Source organism: Strongylocentrotus purpuratus, unplaced genomic scaffold (genome assembly GCF_000002235.5).
Source record: "Strongylocentrotus purpuratus isolate Spur 01 unplaced genomic scaffold, Spur_5.0 spur5_scaffold_7, whole genome shotgun sequence".
Taxonomy (NCBI): Eukaryota; Metazoa; Echinodermata; class Echinoidea; order Camarodonta; family Strongylocentrotidae; genus Strongylocentrotus; species Strongylocentrotus purpuratus.
Genome location: NW_022145613.1, coordinates 6,874,631 through 6,900,238, shown reverse-complemented (window position 1 = coordinate 6,900,238; position 25,608 = coordinate 6,874,631). Strand labels below are relative to the sequence as shown.

Here is a 25,608-nt window from a genome sequence, read left to right as displayed (position 1 = left end):
AAACAAAACATAAGATAACGGTTAACTTCATTCAAATGAAGACAATTCTAATGTAGTAAATAAATCAATCATTTATGGAAATTTGTAAATTATTTGTACAAGAACAAATTTTTATCATAACTCTACATACTTTAGAAAGAGCTTGAAAAGCTAACATTAGTTCCATATTCCTAATGTAAAAAAGATTACAAATGCATAGATAACAAAGAAACAAAACGTTACATACGTTCACAGTATGATTTGGAATAATAAAAACATGATCTTGCACATAATAACTGCCAATGTCATCATAATTCAGTGTAAACCTTAGATCAAATAATGTTCTCATTCCTTTTGAAAGAATACACAGACAGTATTTACAACAAAATATTACAGAAAATGTTTTCATTTAGAGACTTTTATAGTTTGTGACATAAAATCAGTTAAGATAAAAAAAAAAAATTAAAAAGTATTCCATTAAGAAAATACCCTGGCAATATTGTAACAAGTACCACCTCAATGATGACAACAAAACAACAAAATATTAATCATTGGCTGAAATATTTCTTTCTCACACAAGCACCACATGAAAGATTAAAGAGCATAAACACTACCAGCAAAACAAAAACCATTGCAACTGTGAACTAACACAGCAATCGCATTTCATTGCTTTTGGAATGTAATCAATTGACTCCTTCATTTAAAATTTAAAAAAATAAATAAACACTCTTTCCATAAGAAATAACTGGGTGTAGATTCAGTAAAGCAAAATCCTTTATTAAGGATTAGGATCAGCTCATGGAGAAACGCTAATATTAAGTACATGAATCTCAACTGCACAATTGCAGAAAGTAAAGGGGAAAAATCATTCTCAGGTCTACCAATAATAATGATATAACCTTTCAACACCAGATAATTGGTCACTATATTCAAAGAATTCAGGAATGGTGATTTCAGTTTTGTAATTGATTTAAATACTTTGAAATTACTTGTAAGGTACATCGAGGGCTGTTAGGATATAAATGCTCTGATTGTCTGGCGTTGTACAAAGATTACAGTTAGCAGTACTATAAAGGATAAAACATTTCAGTCATTATGGCACAGGGTGTTGTTGGTTCAAGACCTAGGCTGGGTCAGTTTGCTAGCAGTTCTCAGAAGGATTAGCTCCTTACACATCAAGGTTCAACCAAAACTTCATGATGAAGGTCTACAGTTTTACATTTACATCTGCATATTCAATTCCCTTTTAAGCATCAGCAAATGGACAACACATATAAGCACGTCCATACCCAAGCACAAATATTCTGGCCTCTCACATCTTTTGGCGATGCACCTTTGTGAATCTAATTTTCAACATGATGCACAGATAGAAGCTCTCTTTGGCTGATAGGGGCCTTGCCATGGCAAGCATCATGGAGATCCCCAGTAGAAGTATTGATGATGATGGATGCTCATTTTCTTTTACAGCACTCTCTCCATCAAACTGCACGATCATAGTGAAATGGCCCATCTGCTTGAGATCAGGCCTTGATTTTCCATAACTACAGCGACAAGAAAAATTGGGGATAAAATTAGGAAGAGTCACAATGAGAAGAACAATACACTGTTCAAAGAATTGAAAATTCATCTAACAATGTTCATAACTGTACAATATTATTAATATTAATACACGCTTAAAATCACCCACAAATAGGTGGGTTATTTAAACTACAATTGCATAGCATCATGTGAATTGATGTGATTTGCAGTTCGATTACTGATACGTATGGATAAAACAGAAGAAACCGCTATCCATAATCTAACCACAGCAACAACAAAAAGCACATGCACTGAGGCTAATTTCCCTTTGAAGCCAAGAAGATCAATGAGCCATTTGCAATGCAATGGCTCGCATGCATGGAGGAAATAACACAACCCTGTAACTTTATTTACTCCGACCTTACCTTCAATTTGAATCCCAAAAGTTCTGTAAGGACTCCTGAGAATGCAGACAGGACCAGGACCCGAGTGATGTTATAGAGGACCGGGTTCATGGATAGACCAGACAGCTTGAAGGGTGTCTCTACCTCCTGATGGTGGATTGGTGGGTGCCAGGTCAGGCAAGGCAAGCCAGGTCAGGTTGGATCAGGTGAGGCACGATAGTGGGATGGAATGGGAACAAACAACAGAAAATGAACAGCTGTGAGATGAAAACCACTATACCCATGCTGTCATGAGTCACGTATGGGTCAGATATCATACCTGCCAACATTCAACATTCATTTGAAAATAAGAAATACGTACCCGAGGGCGCATACATGAACCTGTGTATTGAACAGGTAATCGCACAGCCTTACCATGGCCATGTATACAGTGGCAGAGTAACTCTCAAATCGCGGCACATGGTAAAACAAGCTAAATTTGGCTTTAATTTAAAAAAATTAAAAAAATTGGTCATTCAGAATTTTGAAAAATCTGAATATTCTGATTAATTGGAACAGTTGGCAGGTTTGATATATGGCTCGTATATTTGATTGCAATTCTAACTCAGCTCAGCTAACAAAAATTAAATAAACATTAATGATATATGGCTGTCTAAATGTACCTTTACATGTATCACAAACCCCTATCTCTAATCCTACTATTAATGTTATATTTGAAATTTCGAATGTGAAGACAGTAGAAAAGTTCAGAAGGTATCTTGAGGAGAACAGAAAGAATCATGATACAAAAGATGTGTGATGTAAAACTATCGATAGATCAGATAGAAAGAACATAAATGAGCTCATTGAAAGGTTGTTCGTGAAGTAGGCAACTTGGCGATCACTACATAACACTCAGCCAGCTGGTAAATACACTCCCGAGCATACATCCGTGTGCTGCCCTCTATTTGCCCACACATGAGCAACTTTAATAAATGATGATGATGTTTTGTTCACAATAACAAGATCCTATTTTCACTAAAGACAAGAAAAGATGAGAATTTAATGACTAAAAGTATAAGTACGAGTACAAGGTATATGACCAAGCTGCATGTACCAGATCCATGTATGGACAACTACCGCAGGAAAACTTTGCAAAAGACAATGATGATGCACAATCGTGAACATCTTTTTTTCATAAATATAATAAACAGATATTTGGTAATGGTACATGTGGCAATAATACACAACATATATTAACAACTTTTGACCCATAGGCAAGAGTAAACGCCCAATGCTGATGATGATAATGGAGATATAATTGTGGAAGTTGAAGCTGGTGGAGGCAATGACTGTCATAGCAACAGTGATGACAATGATCATCATGATCTCAACTATGATAAGGATTATAATGTTAATAAGGGTGGTTAAAGTGGTCAAGAGGGTGATGGTCATGACGATGATGAAGAAGATGGTGATATTGATGATATTGATGGTGGTGATGATGGTGAAGATGATGATGATGACGATGACGGCGATGACGACGACGACGATGAAGATGACGATATCAGTGATAATCCTTAAATAATTTATATTATCCTGGGCCCAATGTAAGAGTAGACACTGAGCTGAAATCAATCTGAATTCTTTCAATCAATCATAATCTTGCAGTTGCTAATTCCTCATGTCAGGAATTGCGATTGATTAAAGAATTAAGTTGAACCTCAAGTTTGCTATCAATTTGATCAATCTCAACTCTTACAGTACCAATGACGACTACATGATAGTCTTATCATGGAGGTGTTGATAAGGATACCTAATGATGATGATTATGCTAAAACCACTAGATACATTTGTATAGTGGTTGTGCTTTATAACTTGAAAAATTGACAATAATATCAGTAATTGTAGTGGTGACGAGAAGATGATAATGTCGCTAACAATATTAAAGACTAAGAGTTAACAGTGTTAGTTTTGATGAAGACATTGATGAATTTTATTGCAAAATGAATCATATATCTAATTAAAAGGCTGATGTTAATGCCAGCAAACAGAAGTTGAAGAACAGTGGATAAAATTATTTTATGGTAAATGAGCTGATTACAATGATTGATACTATATACACTGTAACACCGAAAAATTTACAACTATTGTCTCAAAATATGGCTAAAATGGAAATGTACATGACATATTGTGTCAAAAGTCAAAATGTATCTGTGAGAATTATACAATCACTAGACCCACTTAATCTGACTAAAACATATAATATAGAGAGCTAATGAAACTAATCTGCTGTGGTGGAATATTTGCATGTTTGTGACGGTGACCCAATCCAAGGCACACTCATTGAAATGACTGACAACTAAATATATATAAACCAAACTATCATGAATTAGATGCCTTTTCTTTCAGAGAATACCTTTGTAGAATCCACATCCTGGAAATGTAATAAGATCAAACTTTCAGGATTAGCTCCTGAAATTATAGCCCTCGGACACAACATTATTTTCAGGTTTAGTACCGCTATTCACAAATCCTCTACGTTTATACTGCGCTTAGAGCATAAAAACAAATCTATTTTTGATATGATTTCAGCAATGAACCATATTTTTCAACTGTAAAGGGAACTGGATCTTCACTACAGGGGGTAAGAATATAATACAGATTAAAATTCACAGACATACAATACTGTATAAACCAATATTTTTGCATAAAGATATTTTTGCAGATCAAATGTTCAAGGACAAATTTGCGAGTTATAGATTTGACACTCACAGCTCGTAATGTGAAGACAATGTGTGCGACATGCAACAGAGCTTATTTTAGTGTTTAATTCATGCAACATTTCTTGCTGAAAATAGTTTTGCATGTTGTTAACTTAATGAGTGATTCACGAAATTTGCAAAAACAACCCCCCCCCCCCCCAAAAAAAAAAAAAAAAAAAAAATGCTTATACAGTAACGCTTAATATGTAGTCGATAATATCAGATCCTGCTTTCAACATATCATCTACTACGACCAAGAAGGGCATTTACTGTATGTAAAGAGTCTTGAGTTAAAACCATTCTAGCTCTTAGGAGATGATATACTGTCCTGAAAATATGATAGTTGAGTAGCTTACCTTGAGCAGCTTTGAGGCAAGATTAAGTACGTTGTTGGCAAGCAAGAGGTTATCTTTCTTCTGAGGTTTCCTCTCCATATTTAAGTACAGGTTGATCTATATGTTGAATATCACATAGGAGAAAACATCGTTGAATTGAAATTATAATTTTAATAAATGTTTTCCATGTACAAATACAAGACAAAAATGTTTAAATCAAATAGAATAAAATAGTATCCGTGTTGATTTCAATAAACATTGGTGATTCAAACTAACAATATCTAGGTGTCTGATAGGTTTACATAGACCTCTATTCAAATGCATTGTAAAGGAGCAGTGCATTCAAATGACATAGAAACAATTAGCAACCTGTGATGGGTTAATGAGCAATAATCTTTTCAAATTCAAATCATCTAGTTATTGACTGATTATTTTAGCCAGTAGGCTTGTCAGGAAAGCAAGTCTGCTTGTTAAGAAGCTTCTTTCTGACAACATAAGACTAACATTCATAATGGAAGAATGAATGTCCCTGTGAATGTTCATAAAAATATGCTTTAAAACACAGTATTATTATATTATCATCATTAAAGGGAATTACGTAACCAATAGGGTATCCAGTAACATAGTACATGTTTAACATAGGCACACATTTTTTTCCATTGTCATTATAATCTAAAATGGCGACATGTTTTGTCTCTTCTCTTAAGACTAATATCATTAATTTCAAAATTATGAAAAGGCACTTAATATCAACAAATATGGACTACAACAACTCCAAATCACAAAAGAATCCCAGCTAGGCATGTTTTTTTAATATTTGATAGCCACAAACTTGAACATTTTCAGCCTTTTTTCTCTCCTCCCAATCATTTTTCAATTTTAGACATTTAATAGCATGAAAATAGCTTTAAACATGGACTACAATAACTTCACATGAGAGAATTATCCAAGGTATGAGTGATTTTAGGTATTAGAGTGCTTCATCATTGTAATTAGTTCACCTGCTCTGTTAGAAGGACCGAGGTGTTCCTGAATTTCTTGTTGATTTCTGAGCCCAGTGTGATGAAGCGCAGGAGGAATGGACTGAGACAGAACGTCCAAGCCACCACCTCCCAGTTATACAGCTCACCCAAGAAACTCATACTCCGTTGAAGGAGCTGTAGAGAGAGAGAGAGAGAGAGAGAAAGAAAGAGAGAGAGAGAGAGGGAGGTAGGGAGGGAGGGAGAGAGGGAGAGAGATAGAGATAGAGAGAGAGAGAGAGAGAGAGAGATAGAGAGTTATCATTGTCAATTTGCACTTCATCTATCACTGCTATGATTAAGTAAGTGGACAATAAGGTAAGCGAACAAACAGAGTAAGCGTCAATATTGATCCAAGAATGAATATGGATATTGAGGAAGACATAGAAGAAGAACCTGTTTCTACAGATATCCGATTGAGAAATGGAAAATACCCCACATATGAAATCACATGGTTGCCATTTAATGTCTGTTTAATTGTTCAGAATTTCTTTACACTTAAGGCGGTGTCACACAGAGGCCAAAAATCTGGATTTTAGTTATTCGGATTATAGTTATCCTCTTAATTGCTGTCTTTCATCAATTATCCTATTAAAAATCCTCTAACGGAGCAAGAAAATTCTCCCTTGAAAGGATTTTTCAAGGGATTTTTTAAGGGATTTTTCTGTGTGACACCGCCTTTAATCTGATTGTTCTTGAATTCATCCTGTTGTTTTTGTAAAACATGATATTAGGCGGTGTCACACAGAAAAATCCCTTGAAACATCCTTTCAAGGGAAGATTTTCTTGCTTCTTAGAGGATTTTTGAAGGGATAATTGATGACAGTCAGCCAAAAAGAGGATAACTAAAATCTGGATTTTGGGCCTCTGTGTGACACCGCCTATTACTTAAGACTTTTTTTCTGTCAGCTGGCAGATGTATTGTCAATTACACATTCCTCTTTATTGACAAATTTGAGCCAAGAAATTACTCCCATGCTGATTTCATTTAGATTTCTTCATTCCAGCAATGTACATATCACCCAGTTTACTATTGTTACAAATACTTAAAGTGTGAATTTCACACTCAAGGTATTTCCTGTGTAATATACAAGCTGTCAATCAAAAGTACTAGGCATGCTACATGACCCCATTTCTCTCTTAAATCAGCTATAGTTTGATGATGATGTTGTATCAAGTGTACAAAATTTCAATCTGTATTGGTATTCAGTGATTCCTTCTATAGGATGCCTCAAAAATGGCAATTCTATTTCAAATGATTTACTCTTTCATTAGATTATATTCATTAAGAACTTTGTACCGGACACCACATATCACATCTCACAAAATATCTTGCGCTTTCTCATCAACAAAACCTAATCCTCTGATTTTCCTTTTTCTTTGATTTCTTTGATTAAACATGACCTTGTTGCAACTTTCCCTAAATTCAGGTTTTCTCATAGCCATTTGGATCTTATGCACGCATTTAATTAAATGATAAATTTAAAATGAAATGATCAGAACCAAAAGCTCTGATTTGATTCACACTTCGTAGCCTGTTAGAGTAATGATATTCTACTTGCAATTTTTTCTGAAGCCTTGAGTATATGAAATCCTTTACTTGGAGCAAGGCAGGAGAAAACTGGCATCATTTAAAGGGAGATGGTCATTAGTTTTTAAGGCATAAATAGTCAATTTTGACTCAATTGCCTTAAGACATAATACAAAACAACAACAGTTTCCATGGGCAGAAAGTCATAAGTCACTGACACCCGACTTGGTGGAAATACCATTAATGGGTGTACAAGTCTGCACACAGCAAACCCATAGTCCCAATCTAGAAATACCCCCTCGGAGAGTCGTCAGGTGAGGAAAAAAGTGAGATAATGACTTTCCCATATGGGGGATGGGCAGAAAATGCAGAGCATTACATTAAGCCTGTTTGTCATTAATATGAGGGTTAATCCTGGTAATTGAAAATATCTGTTATTGGGTAAACATTCGAAAGGTGTAAAATTCCCCATGAAAACCCACTACTATGCATCTACACCGATGAAAGTAAACAGATGAAATTAGTCAACTTTGGGAGAGTGTGTGCTTACCTCTGTACACAGAATAGAGACCAACATGAGAGTGAGGAGACAAGCCGATGATACTATGACATTCACTGAACGCTGAGGACCTCGTTTCTGTCACAGAGAGTAAGAGAGAGAGAGAGAAAGAGAGAGGGAAAGAGAAAGAGAGAGAGAGAGAAAAACCTCATAAAATAAACTTTCTGCAGTGACTCTCGTCATACAGGAAATGTACATTTCTTCCATTCATAATTTTGAACTGAATACAACATAATTCCAGTGACCTGGGTAGTAATTAGCATTTCCCATACATGGCAGCATAATTGATTTGTTTTATTAGCTAAAATAATGGATTTCCCTAGTACAAACCAACATTTATTCAATATTCACAACAAAATTCCTGGACATGAGCTATTTGCCATCTCATTAAAGATTTGCTTGTATTCTATAAATAATCTAGACTCCTGATACAGACACCAGAGTTACAAGCTGACAATTAATACAAGTAATGACAAATAAATGACTATCCTTGGACTGTATTTACTTCAATACTTCTGTCAGAAATATCAATATTTTACTCAGTTTTGGGTTTAGATTAAATATTTAGCCAACTTTGGTATTCAGATGAAGTTTTTGGCTGAGTATTTAAGTCTAAGACAGCTCCCTAGCAAACTTAAGCCAATTATTGTTGAGGCCTTGATTGGAAGGTATATGGTTATCATGCGTTGCTATCTTAAGCTGCGCACAATTATAAGAGCATGCATTAATTGCTCATAATTTGACGTCATAAATCTTATCAGTAAGAATTCTGCTTTATGGTTGACTTGCTTAAGTAATATGCTCATATATGATCTGAATACAAGTATACAGATACAGAATACAAGAAGACAAATTAATTAGCTAAGTAAATTCTAAGGAAAAGAAAACTTATTCCTAAACTAGAGAGTAACTCACCTTTAGAAAGGACCTGAGAGAGAGCCATGCTTTGATGTTACTAACTCTGTCTAGTCTGAAGTGAGGAAGGGATGATTGTCGTGATCTACGAGCTGATGTCAGGTGCGAGAAATACTTTGCAAAGAGACAGCGCTAAGAGGAAAGACAAAAACAAATAGAATGGTTAGCGTATGGAACCATGGAAGCACATTCGAAGCCATGCTTGAGGATAGTGATTATCTATCCAAGCCCCATAGCCATCTCAAGAAATATGTCCCACAATGGTCCTATATTCTTATTGGTACTTAATGATGTAAATGTACACTACAACTACATTCTTCATACCCCTTGTAAATTTGATATTTTTGTGTTTTTTCGTAACTTAAAAATGAAAGGTGGGCCGGTTGAATAAGGACCTTTGTTGAATACTTTTAGATGTAAGCTTTAATATGTCACATTCTCAAGAATGATCATTTGAGACAAATCAGTTTTTCACATACTAACAAAATGACATAACTTGGAAAGGGTATGAATAATTTAGTTGTTAACTGTATATGATCATTCATATATATGACTTAGCTGCTCATCGGATGCCTGACCTAGACACTTAAAAACGTTTATTTTCATACAGAAAGGTACATTTTCAAATTTCATTCATTCAAACTGTCACCAAAGGCCATCAAAAGGGTAACAGCTATCCTCCATTAATTACAATCTACTTTTCTTCATAGTGTAATCATCTTCCAATACCTTGATTACAGGTTCTACAACATATCTTCACTTGAAGGAACAGTTCTGAAGAGGTGACCATTATACGGAGGTGGTACATGGAAGTGCAAGAGCAGGGGTGAAAATGAGCACTAAAAGAAAAAAAAGTCCCCCCCCCCCCATCAACCACGCCCCTCCCCCCTTGAGGAAAAGAGGATTCAGGGGGGGGGGGGGGGGGAATGGCATCTAACAACATCCCCCCCCCCCCCTTTTGAGTAAGAAAATTGGGAAAAATTGGGAAAAAATAGGAAAAAATAGGGAAAAATAGGGAAAAAGAGTGAAAAGTAGAGAATATAAGGGGAATATCGGGAAGGAAAAAATACTTGGGGAAACCGATTTAAATCAGGTAATTATCAGGCCTGGCAAGAGACTTTGACCATACTCTAATAAATTCAATCAGTAAGAAGAAATCTCTGACGATACCTGCTTATACGTTCTTTCCGCTACGGCGAGGAGAAAGAAGAGGAGTGAGCTCAGGTAGAACCTCTCAAACGATGTAAATACCATGACAGCGATAGAAGCCCAGTGCATGTGGGATAATGTATCTACGGCCATCATTGGAAGCTCAGGAGAGAACCATGTAACCTGACTGTCTCCTTGGTGGTGGGTTATGTGAATCCTACAACAACAAAAAGAAAGTCATAGATGGAGTCAAGAACTTAATTCAACAGGTCATGTTGTTATTTAGATAATAATCATCATAACTAAAACATAGGAGCTATGAACATAAAAATATGTTAATAATTTAAATTGATGGCTGTTCAACTGTAATGATTTTTTTGTTTGTTTAGTCATCTTGTATTTCTAATAAGCATATACAAACGTGGAGAAGTGCTTTTGTGTCATTTAGATACTGTGGAATTGGCCCATAGCAAGATCAAAGCTTGTAATGGCAACACAATGTACATGGATTTCATTCAACTACATGTATATTTGAGCAGGTAGAGATATACATCACGCCACTAGATAACCAATGCCTTGAATTGCCTGAATGAGTAATGTCACCCACCCTTATGATGTTACAGCATCTATCAAGAACCTGAAACTCTTTTAAATCAATCAAATTGATTTGTACTCATAGTGGAGTAGGTAAAGTAATCCTAGTAAGTGTATGGGAGCTGATGTGTGAGAGTGTCTTCTGTCTTTCCTTCGCTAACCCCCTTTTCCCCCCTACCCCCCCCCCCCCCCCCAAAAAAAAAAAATATATAAAAAAAAAAAAAAAATGAATAAATAAAAAAAAAAAATAAAAAATAAAAATAAAAAAAAATAAATAAATAAAACAAAAATTTAAAAAAAATCTTTATTTATTTACCTGTATGTGAATGGTATAATGGCAAGAATGAAAGAACACAAGAAGCCCAGCTTGATGTAGTCAGTGCTGGCCTGTATGGAATGAACCTTGGTATTGATTGCACAACTGATCTGAAGAACAGTCATGTCTGTCTTCTTACACACGTTGTCTTCAAAGATACGCACACGAACTGCAGAGAGAGAAAATATCATAGAATTGGTGATTTAGATACATGTTATGACCTAAAAAGAATCGTGCACTAAGTGCTGTCACAGCAGTTAACATACAGTTTTTTTTTTAATTTTAAGAGAAAGGTTTAAACCAATAAATAACTGATACAGGATGACATGTTTCTCCAGAAAATATAACAAACTTGGAGGTGGTATCATTTAGACCCCTCTCCCCAAAGTCACCCCTTTTAATATAATTTACTACTGATAAACTTCTGCATTTATTTTCTCATGCACAAAGAGGGTTTCAATGTTTTTGAACTTCCAAAGATTTTTTTTTCTTTATGAAAATTTTCTGGAAAGAGTTTAGAGGAAAACTTTAATGCCATCGACAGTCAATTGTCAAGACCTAAAGAGACTAAGTAGTATTTTTTAGTATGTATCAATATTCTAGAAGGTAAAGTTAATGCATGGGTGTAAAAACGATTTTGTTTTTTGTTTTGTATTAATACTGAAGGACATCAATGGAATGCATATCACTGCTCCTTTACCCTTTTTGATTCCGCTGCTAGAGATACTACTGGAGCTGACCGCACTGTGTATCAGCTTGAAGGGATCCTCAAAGTGAAGCGCTGCTCCCGTTCCCCTTCCATCCCACTCCTGCTCCCTCGCCGCCTCCTCCTCGTCTCCTTCCTCCGAGGTGGAGGAGCCGGTATCAGAGGAGTTGGCAGAGTCGCTGCTGAAGCTGGAGCCATCTGCTCCAGTCTCCTCCCAGCTGGCTTCATCTAGGTCAGAGTCAAGTGGTCGGGATATCGGCTGGAAGTATTGCTACGGGGAAAAGGTTATCAGTTGATTAAAGATGACATTTGGCATCTTGGAAACAATTGAAATTGTTTACAATACCTACATACTTTAGTGAATATAATGGACACAGTTAATGCATAAACATGCACCTGACTTTGTGTTTTACAAGTTGAGCTTATGAGGTTTTCAAATGATGCAAGATGATGAGATGAAAAGTACTTTAGGCCATCTGGTTGTCTGGTTTAAAATAACACAATGCTTAGTTTTGCATTCCTAGTCAAATCTTTGTAAGGTGAATTACAAGTCATCAACATTGTGAAGGTTGTTGATATCCATATAATGAGATGACCAATATCACAATGTATTTCAACATTAATAACTTGGATATCTTCAACGGATGCAAGCTGCAAATGATGTGGAATTTGGTGCTCTCACTTCTCTGGAACTACCAAACTCCTAATCACCACTAAACTTCACACAGAAAGCAATCACAATGTAGCAAGATCTTCAGCATCTTCTGAGACACATAGTGGTAGTGGTGGTCATTTTACCCGACTGCTAAGAAAGCATAAATGCTTGTTAATTAGCAACCAGGAGACCAAAGGCTTTAGGTCCTCTCCGAGGGGCCTGGTAAAGAGGATTAAAGCCTTACCAAAAGGCACTAGCGCATCGACTTGTTTTCGAACCCGGGTCGTGGGATTACGAGACCACTGCTCTACCGACTGAGCTATCGCGCCTCCCTCGAAGAAATTCCCCTCCTTCTTACCTCACTTTCCATCCTCATATCTGGTGAGGTATCCCCTTCTGAATCCTGTGACCCATCCGGCTTTTTCACCCTTGACCTTCGACCCTTCCTAGAAGCAGTCCTCGTCCCCTTGGGGTGGGGTAGGGGGTCCTGTTCCAGGGTCAGGCTGGCTGGGGTGCTGTCTGAAGGTGTCCCCTCACTGTCCGACATGTGCTGCAGGATCTCCTGTGGGCTCTCCTCTTCAACTGGTGAAAACTTTCTTGCATTTTCTGAAGAAAAACAAAAGTTTTATTTTACCAATTTTACACGATGTACAGTCATGCATGCTTTAGTAGTAGTAGTAGTAGTAGTGGTGGTTATTTTACCCGACTGCTAAGACAGCATAAATGCTTGTTAGTAAGCAACCAGAGGACTGACGGCTTAAGGTCCTCTCCGAGGGACCTGGTAATGAGGGCAAAGGGCACTAGCGCATCGTCTTGGTTTCGAACCCGGGTCACCAGATTACGAGACCACTGCTCTACCGACTGAGCTATCGCGCCTCCTAGTGACTAAATGAATGGACAGAGCATCTCTCTAAAAAGGCATTGCATCCCATCAAGTAGTGGTTTACATTGAAACATATCTTATACGAATATGTATACAAATATCACCTACTTATAAAGACCACTTAAGTCTCCTCGTCTCTCTCGGTTGGCCAATACCTTTGGTTCATTTGAGTAGATGTGTGTCTCACTTCAGATTATCCTATTAACTCTCTTTGCTTAGAATGCAGGCTTCTTTCAGTTTCATTAAAGAGATTTGTTTTGGTCATGACAATCTAATTTTATTCTTCTTATATTTGTTATACCCAAATTCAAAATATAGATTGGAAATAGGGACAATTATCTCATCATATAGTCATAAAAGTTGTGCAGGACAATTTTGAATATTAGTGTGTTTATGTATGAATGAGGCTTCAAATTTACCCCTCCTTCCCTCCAACAAATTTACCCCTTCCCTTTGTCATACTGTACATGTACATGTACTTCATATAAACATCACTCACCTAGTATTGATACTCTTGTCAATCTATTCTTTCTGGATTCTCTGAGATCTCTAGATGAGAGACATGATCTAGGTGCCTTGTTCAAGGGACCGTTGCTAGGCTTCTGTGCCAGGCTTTTGGGAGAGAGGGATTCTTTCTGCCGCCTCCTGCTGTATGCTTCTGTAGTGTGATTTTGTCTGAGAAAATGAGATATCCAAACATGTAAACCTGGATGATAAGATAAACCTACTCTTTGAAAGCATAGTATTCAGGCATTCCTCAAATAAAAGACCATTTCTAGGGCCACGCTGTTGAAAAAAAGAAGAGAGTATCAACTGCTTAAAATCTAATTGACATACATGTAGCTATTGAGGAGTTTTAAGAAACCATTGTTCACTACTTAATTGAACGAATGATTGATTATTGTGAAGAAAAATACCATTCACTGTCCCTTCCAAAATAAAGATACTTTATACTTACACACTTGGGTGTTGAAACATACTTCACAAACCTATAAACAGTCCTATCCTCTTATCTTTGCACTTGCTGTCCCATATATTTTTGAAACTTTAGATTAGTGGCCATATCAAAGTTGAAAATGGTGCAGAACTACTGGGAGCTCGATCTATCTAATCATCTAATTACGTCAACAGCACCATATGCAGGGATCAGTAATACATTCCATACTGCCTTTTATCGTAGGTGTGATTTATGCATCATTCTTTGTGTATTCTACTCCATAACACCCATAGTGCAGAAACAGGACTATGGGGTTCAGCGCGACTCAAGACTAGGGACTTTTAGATTCTGCACAACAAGAACGCGGACTGCCCTTTTAAGGCGATGTGACGTCACTTCCAGTGCCTTAAAAGGACGTCACATTGCCTTAAAAGGGCAGTCCACTTTCTCGTCGTGCAGAATCTATAAGTCCCTACTATCTACCTGTGTGATGCCTTGATGATACTCTCCAGCTCTCTATCCAACATGGAGGTAGGGGAACCCCCTGATTCACTGGTCAGTCCCTCCACACACACCAGATCTCCGGCCACTTCCATTTCACCCACGGGGGTGTTGAGAAGAGTGAAAGCCTCATCGGCACATCCGGATATCTCCTCCCCGTCCTCTAATGGAACATACTCAGTATGACCATCCTTATCTTCCTTCTCTGTGTTTTCCTCATTCTGTAGAACCACACCGCTCAACAGGTTCAACTTTTCAACGACATTGGATGTGCCGTTGTCTGCACTGTCTGAGTTGGGAGAAGGACTGCTGTCTTTGGACCCATGTACAGTCTTCTGTGTTGGTTTTCGTTTGGGTGAAGTAGCCTTCGCTCTGTCACGACTCTCCCTTGTCTTTTTGGGTGACGTTCGGTTGATGGCTGTTTTACTGCTGCTACCCTTTGCATGTGAACTGTGTGATCGATGCAAGCTTATAGATAGAGAAAAGGAAATACAGAGGACATCAATACTTCAATTTTTTTTAAATAGTCTCCACACAATATTTCCCACTTTGTTTCTAAAACTGCACGATATCTTAAAATCACATAATAAAATCAGGACTGATATCTCTTGAGAGAAAAGGAGTTGCATTGCGCACAAATCTTATTATGAACATGTACGAATAAGCCATTCAAAATTAGCAAGGAAAATATGATTTTGGATCTTCTGTATTCTCTTGTTTTTTATCCCGTATTTCCAAAAATACCTGGAATGAACTTTCTTTCTTACTAATAAATTGTACAACACTACTAAAAATGAAAGGTTACATTTGCTGCACAGCATGTTAGAGCACATAAACATACATGCATCACTTACTTTCTTCTAGATGACCTTCTTAACAAAGACTTTGTCTTGGCATTTGTAGAGACAACCTGAGTATATGTGGTACCCAGCACCAGCATCAATAGGATGGGACCAATGATTTCAAACGCATAGATTGCCTGCAAAACAATAAGAAATCAAACAAGGACTGTTATACAATGATACAATATACCAACTTGATTTTGTTTTGTCATGTACTGTACGTTGCTTTTATGACTGTCATACTGTTGTGGGTTTTTGTTTTTTAGTTTTTTTTATATATATAAAATATCCAAAATATTTATTATTGTACTGCGGATTAGCCTCAAGCCCCTGGCCTTTGCTGGTCTCCCCACACGTTTTTCAACAATATCTACATGTACATGTTATTAGTTGTTCTGTGTTTATGGACATTAGATTTTGTTTGCTACTTTTTCTCTTAATATTATTGTTTGTTAATTTTGTGTTACTTTGCATTTTTTATATGTCTGAACATGTATGTATACTTGTTTTTTATGAACCACATGTGGAAAATAAACTTGAACTTGAACTGAACTTGAACAAAAATCACCCAAACTTATTAAATGCATGACATTGAGTAAAGGCTACAAATTATAGGATATCCTACGATCTATGGCATATTAAAAATTCTATTTAGTTCTGATAATGACTGTGGGCTGATCGACGTTCTGACCATCACAAACATAAATATGACATTGAAACAGTCCCACAATTGTATTAATAAAGTCTTGAAAAACGATGTATGTAAACAGGGTTGGCCAAACAATAAAGGTAGACACAAGTCAAGTGATAAACTTGATGAGCTCTTACCTGGTGCTCCGTGCTTGGTTGAAAAACATAGAAAATTGCTACACACACAAGTTGTAGAAAGTAGAGGAATAGCGTTGAATAGAACGTGCTTGCTGATAGCTGTTGCCTCCACCTGTGCAATAAAGAGTCACGTACATCTTATAACCAGTTCATAAATATTTAATGTACATAAATTGTTTATTTTTTGCTAACTTTTTTGGGGTGATATGATTTAAGATTCACACTAGAGGCGGTAGCAAATTCTTATTCTTTAAAAAAAAACTTAAACACATGGATCATAGATCCCTAACCCTGAAATAGCCTATATCTTATATGAAATAAAGCCCCAAGCAAGTATATGTAACAAGGCAAATGCAGTCAAACCTTAGTGGCTACCTCTATATAAAGACCACCTGTCTATAGTGGCAAAGTATTTTGTCTCCCTTGAGAAAGAAATGTGTGTTTTAGAACCTGTCTAGAAAGGCCACATTTACAGTAGCCACTTTTTCTGCTCCCCTTGGTTGGCACAAGCTTGATGTTTCATTCTGTGCTCCCAGGTTTACAAAAGATAACATACACTATTCTTAATCGGTCATTTTCTTTAGCATAATGCTTTCTGTTATTGTTAAATAGAGTAGAAATTGTTTTTTTCTTTATGAGTAATCTTCACAATACATATGCAATTTATATTCCAGGAGTTAAATCTAGACATTCTTTAATGAAACGGCATTGTATAATACATGTGTATTCAAATTGTCGGACAAAGTTTGCCCTTGTGGCATGGCATGTTAGGGGCAATACTGGTAAACAGATACTATTGGACTTTGTTATTTACACTAGAAACACATCTATATTTGTACATGATTTTAAATATTCCCATTTTTCCATGTACCCAATACAAAAGTAGAAAACGAAAGAAATGGATGGACAAGTTAGAAAGAGGAAATAAAAAAAGGAATGAAAAATAGAAGACAGTAAAGGATGAACGAAGAAATAACATATCCCTGTTCTATCTAATACACTCAAACCTTTCTATAGCGACCGCCCAAGGGAAACATACAAAGTGGTCTATGTAGACGGGTGGTCTTTGTAGATGGGTTCCTTTACATGTAGTACATGTTTCAATGAGAAACCGTTTTCAAATAACATGTCCCTGTTCTATCTAACACACTCAAACCTTTTATAGCGACCGCACAAGGGAAACAAAACATGTGGTCTTTGTAGACAGGTGGTCACTAAAGCAGGTTTGACTGTACAAAGGACTTCCCCATCGTTAAAGATGTTTCTGCCAATCTTACCATGTGAAATAGAAAGGAAAGAAGAAGACTCGAAGGAGACCCTTCCATGTTGTGGCAAGCCAGGCATGATCTGGTTTGGCTTTGGTAAACGTTGAACCTAATGAGAAAATGAAATCAATCATATAGAGCATTAATAACTAGCCATAGAACTTCAGCCGAGGTATTAATAATATGATTGCAGGGCCCTCAGGGTGAACAGTATTGATACTGATGAGTCTACTACCCTGAGTAAACATGACATATCATTATTATCATTACAGCATTAGTTTGTCTCTAGTCATCTACAGTACTAAGAGTGACTGTGCAGAATGATAGTGGAGAATTTACAATAAGTGCATAAGCAGACTTAACAAGAGAAGACAAAAAAATGCATCTTTCATTTTATACGACGAAATTCCTAGATCCTTGTTAATAGATGTAAAAAGAATTAATTTCAAGATAATTTTCTGCGTTATTGCTGACCAAAGATTCGCAAGTTCAATAGGCATACTTTAGCGTGCACACAGAGATGGCGCACTTACCTCTAGATGCATTGCATGCTGCCCATATCGTATTCAAAAATCGTTGCATGCTTTTTCATGAAAAAATGTGGGATAGTATCAGTATTAAATGAATCACATGTGACCGCATTTGACCAATCATTTGATTGGGATCTAAGAGTGAGTTGCATAATTCTAGTTATTGTCATGATTTAATCAATCATCTGGTCTATGAGAGACTATCTTACAGTAGCTAATTAAGCAGAAAACTATAATAAAAAATGTTCATATTCATCATCATGTACATGTTTACCAATGGGGTAAATGAATAATTACCTCTCACTAAATCAACATCAATCAACTCTGTTTTGACTCTGCCAGTCTTCAGCTGGGCACCACTGGTATCCACTCCAAGACCCTACAAAACATAAGAAATTGCGATGATATATAAAAGATTTACAAGTGATTTGCGATTCTTGAAACATGCAGTGCATTCAAGTGATGTCTCAATGCTTTTGATACGTAAGTTCTGCTCATGGGTATCATGTAAAATGCTGTGTAGCATCTCAGTTTCCAAGCATAATGCATTGAGCTATTCAAATACAGGAAATATGAACAAGATTCATACATTTAGATCAAATTGACCTACCAGTATTCAAATATAGGTAATGCATGTATGGACATGATTCATACATTTTAGATAAAATATTTGGACACAATTCCTGTGGAGTATTCAAATAAAATAAAATAAAAGTCTGAAAATCCTAAATGCATGAAACTCATTCAGTTAAGATGGTTTCAGTTTCAACATGGTAAAAACAAACATACATGTACTTCCTCAGTTGACACTCATCCAAGCAACAATACTTTACTAAAGCAATACACATCACTTAAAGTAGCCACACGAAGAATCAAAAGTGTTTTGAATTGATGTAAAACTCATATCATTGCGAGGGGAAGCCTTGCCGATCAAATACAACAACTCTTCTCTTCAAAATATGTTTGGGGCCCGCAGTAATCAACTCTCAAAAATTTTAGTTTTGAGATCCAGAATCAGATTTTCTGCCTTCAGCGGTCCTTTATACATGTAGAGCGTCAATATTTGTGACGTCACATACGGGACACGGCTGGCTAGCTGCATACTGCTACACGACACTGAGTTGTTCGTCCAGTGTGTGACGTCACAATTCAGAGCTCGCTACGCTTGTGTGTTTGACTTACGTTCACTTCAGGGGCGTTCGGGGGTCTAAGGAGAGTCTTGACAAATTGCATTTTACGCCTTTTCATGATATCTATATGATTTCTCAGCAAATTGTTCGTGTTTTTCAAGAGAAAATCTTTCCATCCATATGTAATTTGTTCTAATTATGAGTTGTTAGTGAATTTTCTTTGTGTAGCTCCTTTAATGAGAGTATCTTATGAGAGAATTAACAGCTTGAACAGAAATTCTCATGATTGATCCTGTGCTCCAAATAACTCTACTCTTCACTGATTCCAATGATTCAATCGCATCTTATCCTTGAAATGCATAAATACATATAACAATGCAAGTTAGAAAGGATTCTTGTAACTTCAATTCGATGAAAGATGCCAACTTCAACAGCTAAGTATTTAATGCACAATTTAATGACTCGGCAGTTGATGGACAAAGTTACGTCTGACTCATTTCTCTTATTCTTACCTGTGATTCCTTTTGTTCTACATGTTCCTCCCATAGTTCCTTGTCATAAGCACCAATCTTTGAATTGAATAACAAATTTATTAAAGATATGTTATTCATACATGTTAATTTAAATACCTATTGAAATTGTATCTAATTAATAATAAAAATCTATCTTTAATATTTGTTCTAGCTATTCACAAATTACTTATCCATTTCAGCAGACATAACAATTTTTGACCCAATGTACATGTACATGTATACACATTATGAGAATGACCGTTTCACACATTCTTAGGAACTTGGTCTCTGTTTTGCGGTGCAATATACATGAATACATATTTTCTAAAGATCTTGGAAGAAAAAAGATGTATCATCAGAAATTATATTCCTGTAAAATGACAACTGTACATGTACATGAATATCTGATTGTATTTTGCCTCATGTTATAAAAATTGTAGTATTCCCGATATTAGGTCAATATAACATTTGCATTGGAATGTTTTATACATTTTGTTCAAGATATTTCATGGGTATGTCTATTTTGCTTTTAACTAATATTTATCCTAACCATTTAAAAAATTATTGAATGATGACAAATTAATTACACATGTGGATTGTGAAAGATAAAACAAATATTCCTTCTTCTTTCCAGAAGAAACAGTTGAACGGTCCTTACCTGTTGTTGAAAATGAGAGATGGCGTCATTGAGGTTATCACGAACAGGCATCTTCTGGTTACTGCTGGTTGCCATAGTAACCCCAACACCCTCCACAATAATTCACTCCTGTCTTTGATTCGTAATGTCTCTTGAAAAAGTTTATATACTTCATGTGCTCACATCAACAGCTGCAGATGGCTCGAGTACTAAATGCAAATATTAAATACTCTATCCACACTAAATGGGCTATGTCTGGGATTCCATGGTGTATTTCGATCTGTAGTCTAGCAACATCAAATTGTACATTCATGTACCGGTATACCCTTCATTGGAGATCAATCCATGATGATATCACTGTGTATCTAAACAAGCCAGAGATCCTCTTGATGATAACATGTACCTCATGCAAACAGACTGCTCTGTATTCAATTGAAGACGCCTAGTGCGTACTTAGAGCACTGCTTTTCAAATTCTCATAGTAAATGTATTTCATCTGCACAGCTTCAAGTACAGTAGATCTGATTACACTTTTGTGAAGCTTGTAGGTGTTGATTTATTCCTTGATACATGTACGCGTAGACAGACTGCTTAAATGTGGGTCAATGATGACCTGCAAGCTTCCGTTCCTGTTGGAATTTCATCATTGTATGCCTTCAAAGTGAACTAGAACTTTAGAACCCTTAATTCACAGCAAGCACAGTGAAACTGAGTTTAAGCAGCACCTCTGTAGTACCACTTCATATACAGTATATGATGCTGGTAGCCAGCAACAAAATAATTCATTTCCTGGATGGGAGAGAAAACAAAAGAGAGATCAGACAACCCTTCAATCTAAAGTAAACAAAAGAAAACTAACAGGGTTCACTGCAAGCAAAACAGTTACTCAACAGTGTTAAATCCATAGTCATTGCTTAGTTGCTTACGGTATACTACTTTGTCATGTTATTTCCTGCTATTGATCAACTTACATGTAGATTTAGACTAGTAAGAGAAAACTCTACTATTATGGTTTACAAATGCATTTTAGCTTGCAATTCTATGTCTAAAAAAGTGCTTTGCTATATACAGGGAGGTGTGAGTTTAAACTCACATCTCCCTGATATATGCATGTATATACGTGTATCTACACAAACATATAGAGAGGTCTCATGATGTCTGATTATATCACCTCCTCTTGAAAAAAGAGGAGATCTCTTCATTGGATGACTGCATGTGAATACAAGAGGGCCTCAAGAGGTACATTTGATAGAGACTCCTGTTAGCCTACAGTTTTGTATATATACATTATACATGGTTACAAGTACAACAGCACACAAATATTTCCATTTTGTAAGAAAAAAGAGTAGAGGGGCGACAGTAGCAATTTGGAATGGAATCAACACACTATGATTAATATTTGTGGAGATCAAAATATTGATTAATTTGTTTACCTCCAGTTTAACAGGCATTATATGCATTCAAATTCAATGCATAGACTTATATGCGTTCAAATTCAAAGCATAGACTTGTTTATTTGTTACATGTTTGTAAGTGTCTAGTAACCTGTTACGACTTATGGGTAGCCTACCGGTACTGGTATTTCAATTGTCAGAGTGCAGATAGGGTACAGTACATGATTATTAGCTGCATAATAGTAGATCAGACTATGAAATACATGTACATCTATAACCCCCATCCATACCATTCTCTTGTATGAAATAAATTATAACATGTGAATATAGAAGGGTACAACAAACAAGACACTAGAGAACTACCAAATGAAGATCCAAGTCCAAGTTGCCTTCAATAGAGTACAAAGATTGACGTCAAAGTCACGTCATACTAGCTAAGTTGTCAAGGTTGATGGTTCCAAACAATGTTGTGCTAAATAATGGCATGGTGCATGAGCATGCACAACAGCACCAAACACTGAATTTGCACTGCTCCAGCCTGTCGCTTGAACAATTTCGGAGTGAACCTCATACCATTAAATGTTCTGTTGTTTGGAACCAGCAACCTGAACAATGAGGGAGTATGACGTTAGCACTTTGGTACTCTATGCCTCAACCATCACATTGTTCTCTACATGAATCTATTTGCTCACAATTCCAAACAATGCAAAATACTCAAGCAAAACTACCTGAAAATAATATACATGCATGTATGTACTGTAGTTACCATTGGAAAAATAAAATACACAGCCAACAGTTCCTTTTACCTTATCTGTAGATCAAAATTGACTTTCATTCATAAAGCACAAGGCCACAAACTACATGTAATATTTCAAAGCACAAAAAGAACAATTAAAGGCCCACAGCTAGAGGTCTTACTATTGATCACAAGCCTTCACTATCTTGTAGTATGGGCAGGTGTGTGAAGTGAATAAAGATTAAGGAACAAAGGATGTAACCGTTGAGTTTGGAGGATTATATACAGTGTAAGTAATACAAAGGCAATAGGAGTACTGTATGCTAGCCTACTTTGCTCATTTGCATGTAACATTTTCACATAAAGAATAAGACAGCAAACATTTGCATATCAACCTATAGTCTCTAACTGATTAACATGCTACATGTACATTCAAGGACAATGAATAGAGCAGTATTACCACTGGTTCTGTATGTTCATAATCAAGTATCCTATACCCCATTCCCAGTCATACCATTTTGATGGAACTCATCTCCATTGCCTTGGTTGGTAACAAAGGAATTCCCGTAACAAAGGCATGTGAAGAGTAAAATTGAGGAGATAGAGCTCTACAGTATGTAAGCTTTACTTACTGGGAATGAACATTTGGATGGATAAACTAATATAATATCCTCTTTTCCACATCTTTTTACCTCCTCCACTCTTTTCACCTCTTTTCCACATTTTCATGTCATATTGTTAACTTTCTTGTTTAATATTGTTCATGAATTTATTCTTGTTGACGATGAACTTGTTGTTACCGTTTATGAATGTATTGTTGTATTGTTTTCATGTCAGTGGAAAGAAATAAATATATCCTAATTGTTAAACCTTATCCTTTCAGACTGGACATACATGTATATCATCCAGGTGCATTGTATTCTTTGATCCATAATTTTGAAACATACAGGCCGAGACAATCCACAGAAAAAAAAGAGGAATCTCTCAAGGCAGAATTAGAAATACATTCAGTAAATGCTTTTATGCTAGGCTATTTTATACACAGACATTATCTGACCAACAAAAATATAGAGCATGCGCCCCCCCCCCCAATATATTTTGTTTTTATTGCTTGTCATATTATCATCAGTTTGAAATCAACGTGAATTCACATTTAAGTCAGCCGCAAAATCAAGATTTGCATTCATTTTTTGGTGCAGTGTATGGACGTGGACCCTTGTATTCTGTCCATCAACTTTAACATGGGATTCGAGAACGACTTGAAACCGTACATTATGTTTCAGTCACATGATCAGGGTCATGAATTCGACTTTGTCTTTAGAATATGCAGTTCACCATGCAAGATAGAATCTAGTAGAACTCTACTCTCTAACTGTTAAGAGTCTAGATCTAGATCTAAACAAAAGAAATCCTAAAACACAAAATTAAATGACAATATAGATCTAGAGGAATCTAGGCCTAGTCTAGACTAGATCTAGATCTAGTCAAACTCAAAGGCAGTACTTAGTAGCCTTTCACTTTGAAACAATGGTCCCATCATAATATATAGATAATTTAGACTGAGACACTGCCACTGCACTGCACTGCAGCTGCACTGCACTGGTAAGCTCAGCTCAATGTCAACCACACCAGTACCGCATGCAACATACACACTTCGGCACACAGCCTTTCTCCCTAGCGCTAGCGGTAGCCTAGGCTAGCCTCATCTCACACAGTCATCCCCGTCAAAATATTCGAGCATTTTCGGTATAAAATAACATTTACATGGCTTTGTACTAGGCTATAGCTTATTTTAAAAAGCGTGATATTGAGCTTCATAGGACAGAATCAATGGAGGTAACTTACCTTGCAGTCAAAGGAATGCACTTTTCCCACAACATCGAGATGGGGGACATTTCCGAAAGTCCAAATCAGCTGTTCAATTTTCAAAGTTATTTTCTCACGATCGCACAAAATGTTGTTTACCTATTTTCTTAGTGGCCTAACCGGATGTACAGCGCGTGCGCACATTAATTATGTAGGTCAGTAGGTGGGTTCATCATCAATGCCCATCAAAAGAGTAAAGTTTGCACGATTTAAACTTTAGGGAAACTTTGATGCCCTTTCCTGGATTGATTTTACCCCGAAGTATGGCTGTGTGCAGGGGCGTCGGCCAAAGAGGGGGGGGGGGGGGGTGCGACACCCCCACTGTCAGGATATTGTCGGTAAAAAGTGCGCTGCCGTTGGGAAAAAAGAGAAAAGGGGGAGGGGAAAAAAGAGAGAGAAAGGGAAAGAAAAGAAAAAAGAAAAGGAAAAGAAAAGAAAGAAAGGGAAAGAAAGGAAAGAAAAGAGAAGGAAAAAAAAAGAGAAAAAAGAAAAAGAGGGAGGGGAGGAAAGAAAGGAAAAAAAAAGAAGAAAAACGAGAAAAGGGAAAAAAATTTAGAAACGATGAAAGAGAGGAGAAAGGGGAGGTAAGAGCCTGAGAGAGGAGGAGTGGGAGTAAAAGAGAGAGGGGGGTTGTTGGGTGGAGTCGTCTCGTCAAGGGAGCAAGAATTAAGACACGGTTAAATATGTTGCTGTGTCGGGTCAGCTGTGTCGGTATTCTTGCTCGATCCTCTTGTACCCTATAATCAATGCAGAACTTTGAAGTCTGTGAGATGTATATATTGTCGGTCGGCCGACAAGATTTTTCCCGACGAACTGTGACTTTTTATCCGCTGTGTCGACTTAATTCGAGAGTGACTACAACTTGTATGTTCTCGAAGTTCGCTTTCCTATAATATCAGCTGAAGAAGTCAGAGGTTTAACATTTTCGGGGAAACTAAATTCAAACAAGGATTAAGAGTCAACAATGGTACGACAAAATCGTCTTCATTTCTCCATTATTTGACGAAACGCCAAAAATTCCGCGCTTCGCGCGCCGGCAGGGGGAAACTTCAATTAGACGAGTCGAGAACGGTGAAACGAATCGTCTTCTTAAATTTTCCGCACTTCGCGCGGGAGGGGGAGA

General features: G+C 36.7%; 1 protein-coding gene across 2 annotated transcripts; it reads right to left on the bottom strand.

The window, feature by feature from the left end:
• Nucleotides 1–444: 444 nt before the first annotated feature.
• On the bottom strand, nucleotides 445–24,594 carry LOC587883 (putative homeodomain transcription factor 2). 2 transcript variants are annotated; one of them, XM_030974065.1, is made up of 20 exons: nucleotides 24,465–24,594; nucleotides 20,511–21,278; nucleotides 19,853–19,909; nucleotides 18,508–18,589; nucleotides 17,693–17,789; nucleotides 16,416–16,527; nucleotides 15,600–15,724; nucleotides 14,728–15,213; nucleotides 13,807–13,982; nucleotides 12,783–13,030; nucleotides 11,764–12,040; nucleotides 11,064–11,232; nucleotides 10,175–10,370; nucleotides 9,005–9,136; nucleotides 8,081–8,167; nucleotides 5,982–6,137; nucleotides 5,002–5,097; nucleotides 4,300–4,317; nucleotides 1,923–2,048; nucleotides 445–1,520 (listed from the first exon to the last, which is right to left on the bottom strand). In XM_030974065.1, the coding sequence occupies exons 2-20, from the start codon at nucleotides 20,583–20,585 to the stop codon at nucleotides 1,500–1,502; spliced, it is 2,736 nt and encodes a 911-aa protein (XP_030829925.1). In that variant the 5' UTR covers nucleotides 20,586–21,278; nucleotides 24,465–24,594; the 3' UTR covers nucleotides 445–1,499. The 2 variants fall into 2 exon arrangements, with proteins under 2 accessions (XP_030829925.1, XP_030829926.1); XM_030974066.1 differs by lacking the exon at nucleotides 4,300–4,317.
• Nucleotides 24,595–25,608: the final 1,014 nt, after the last annotated feature.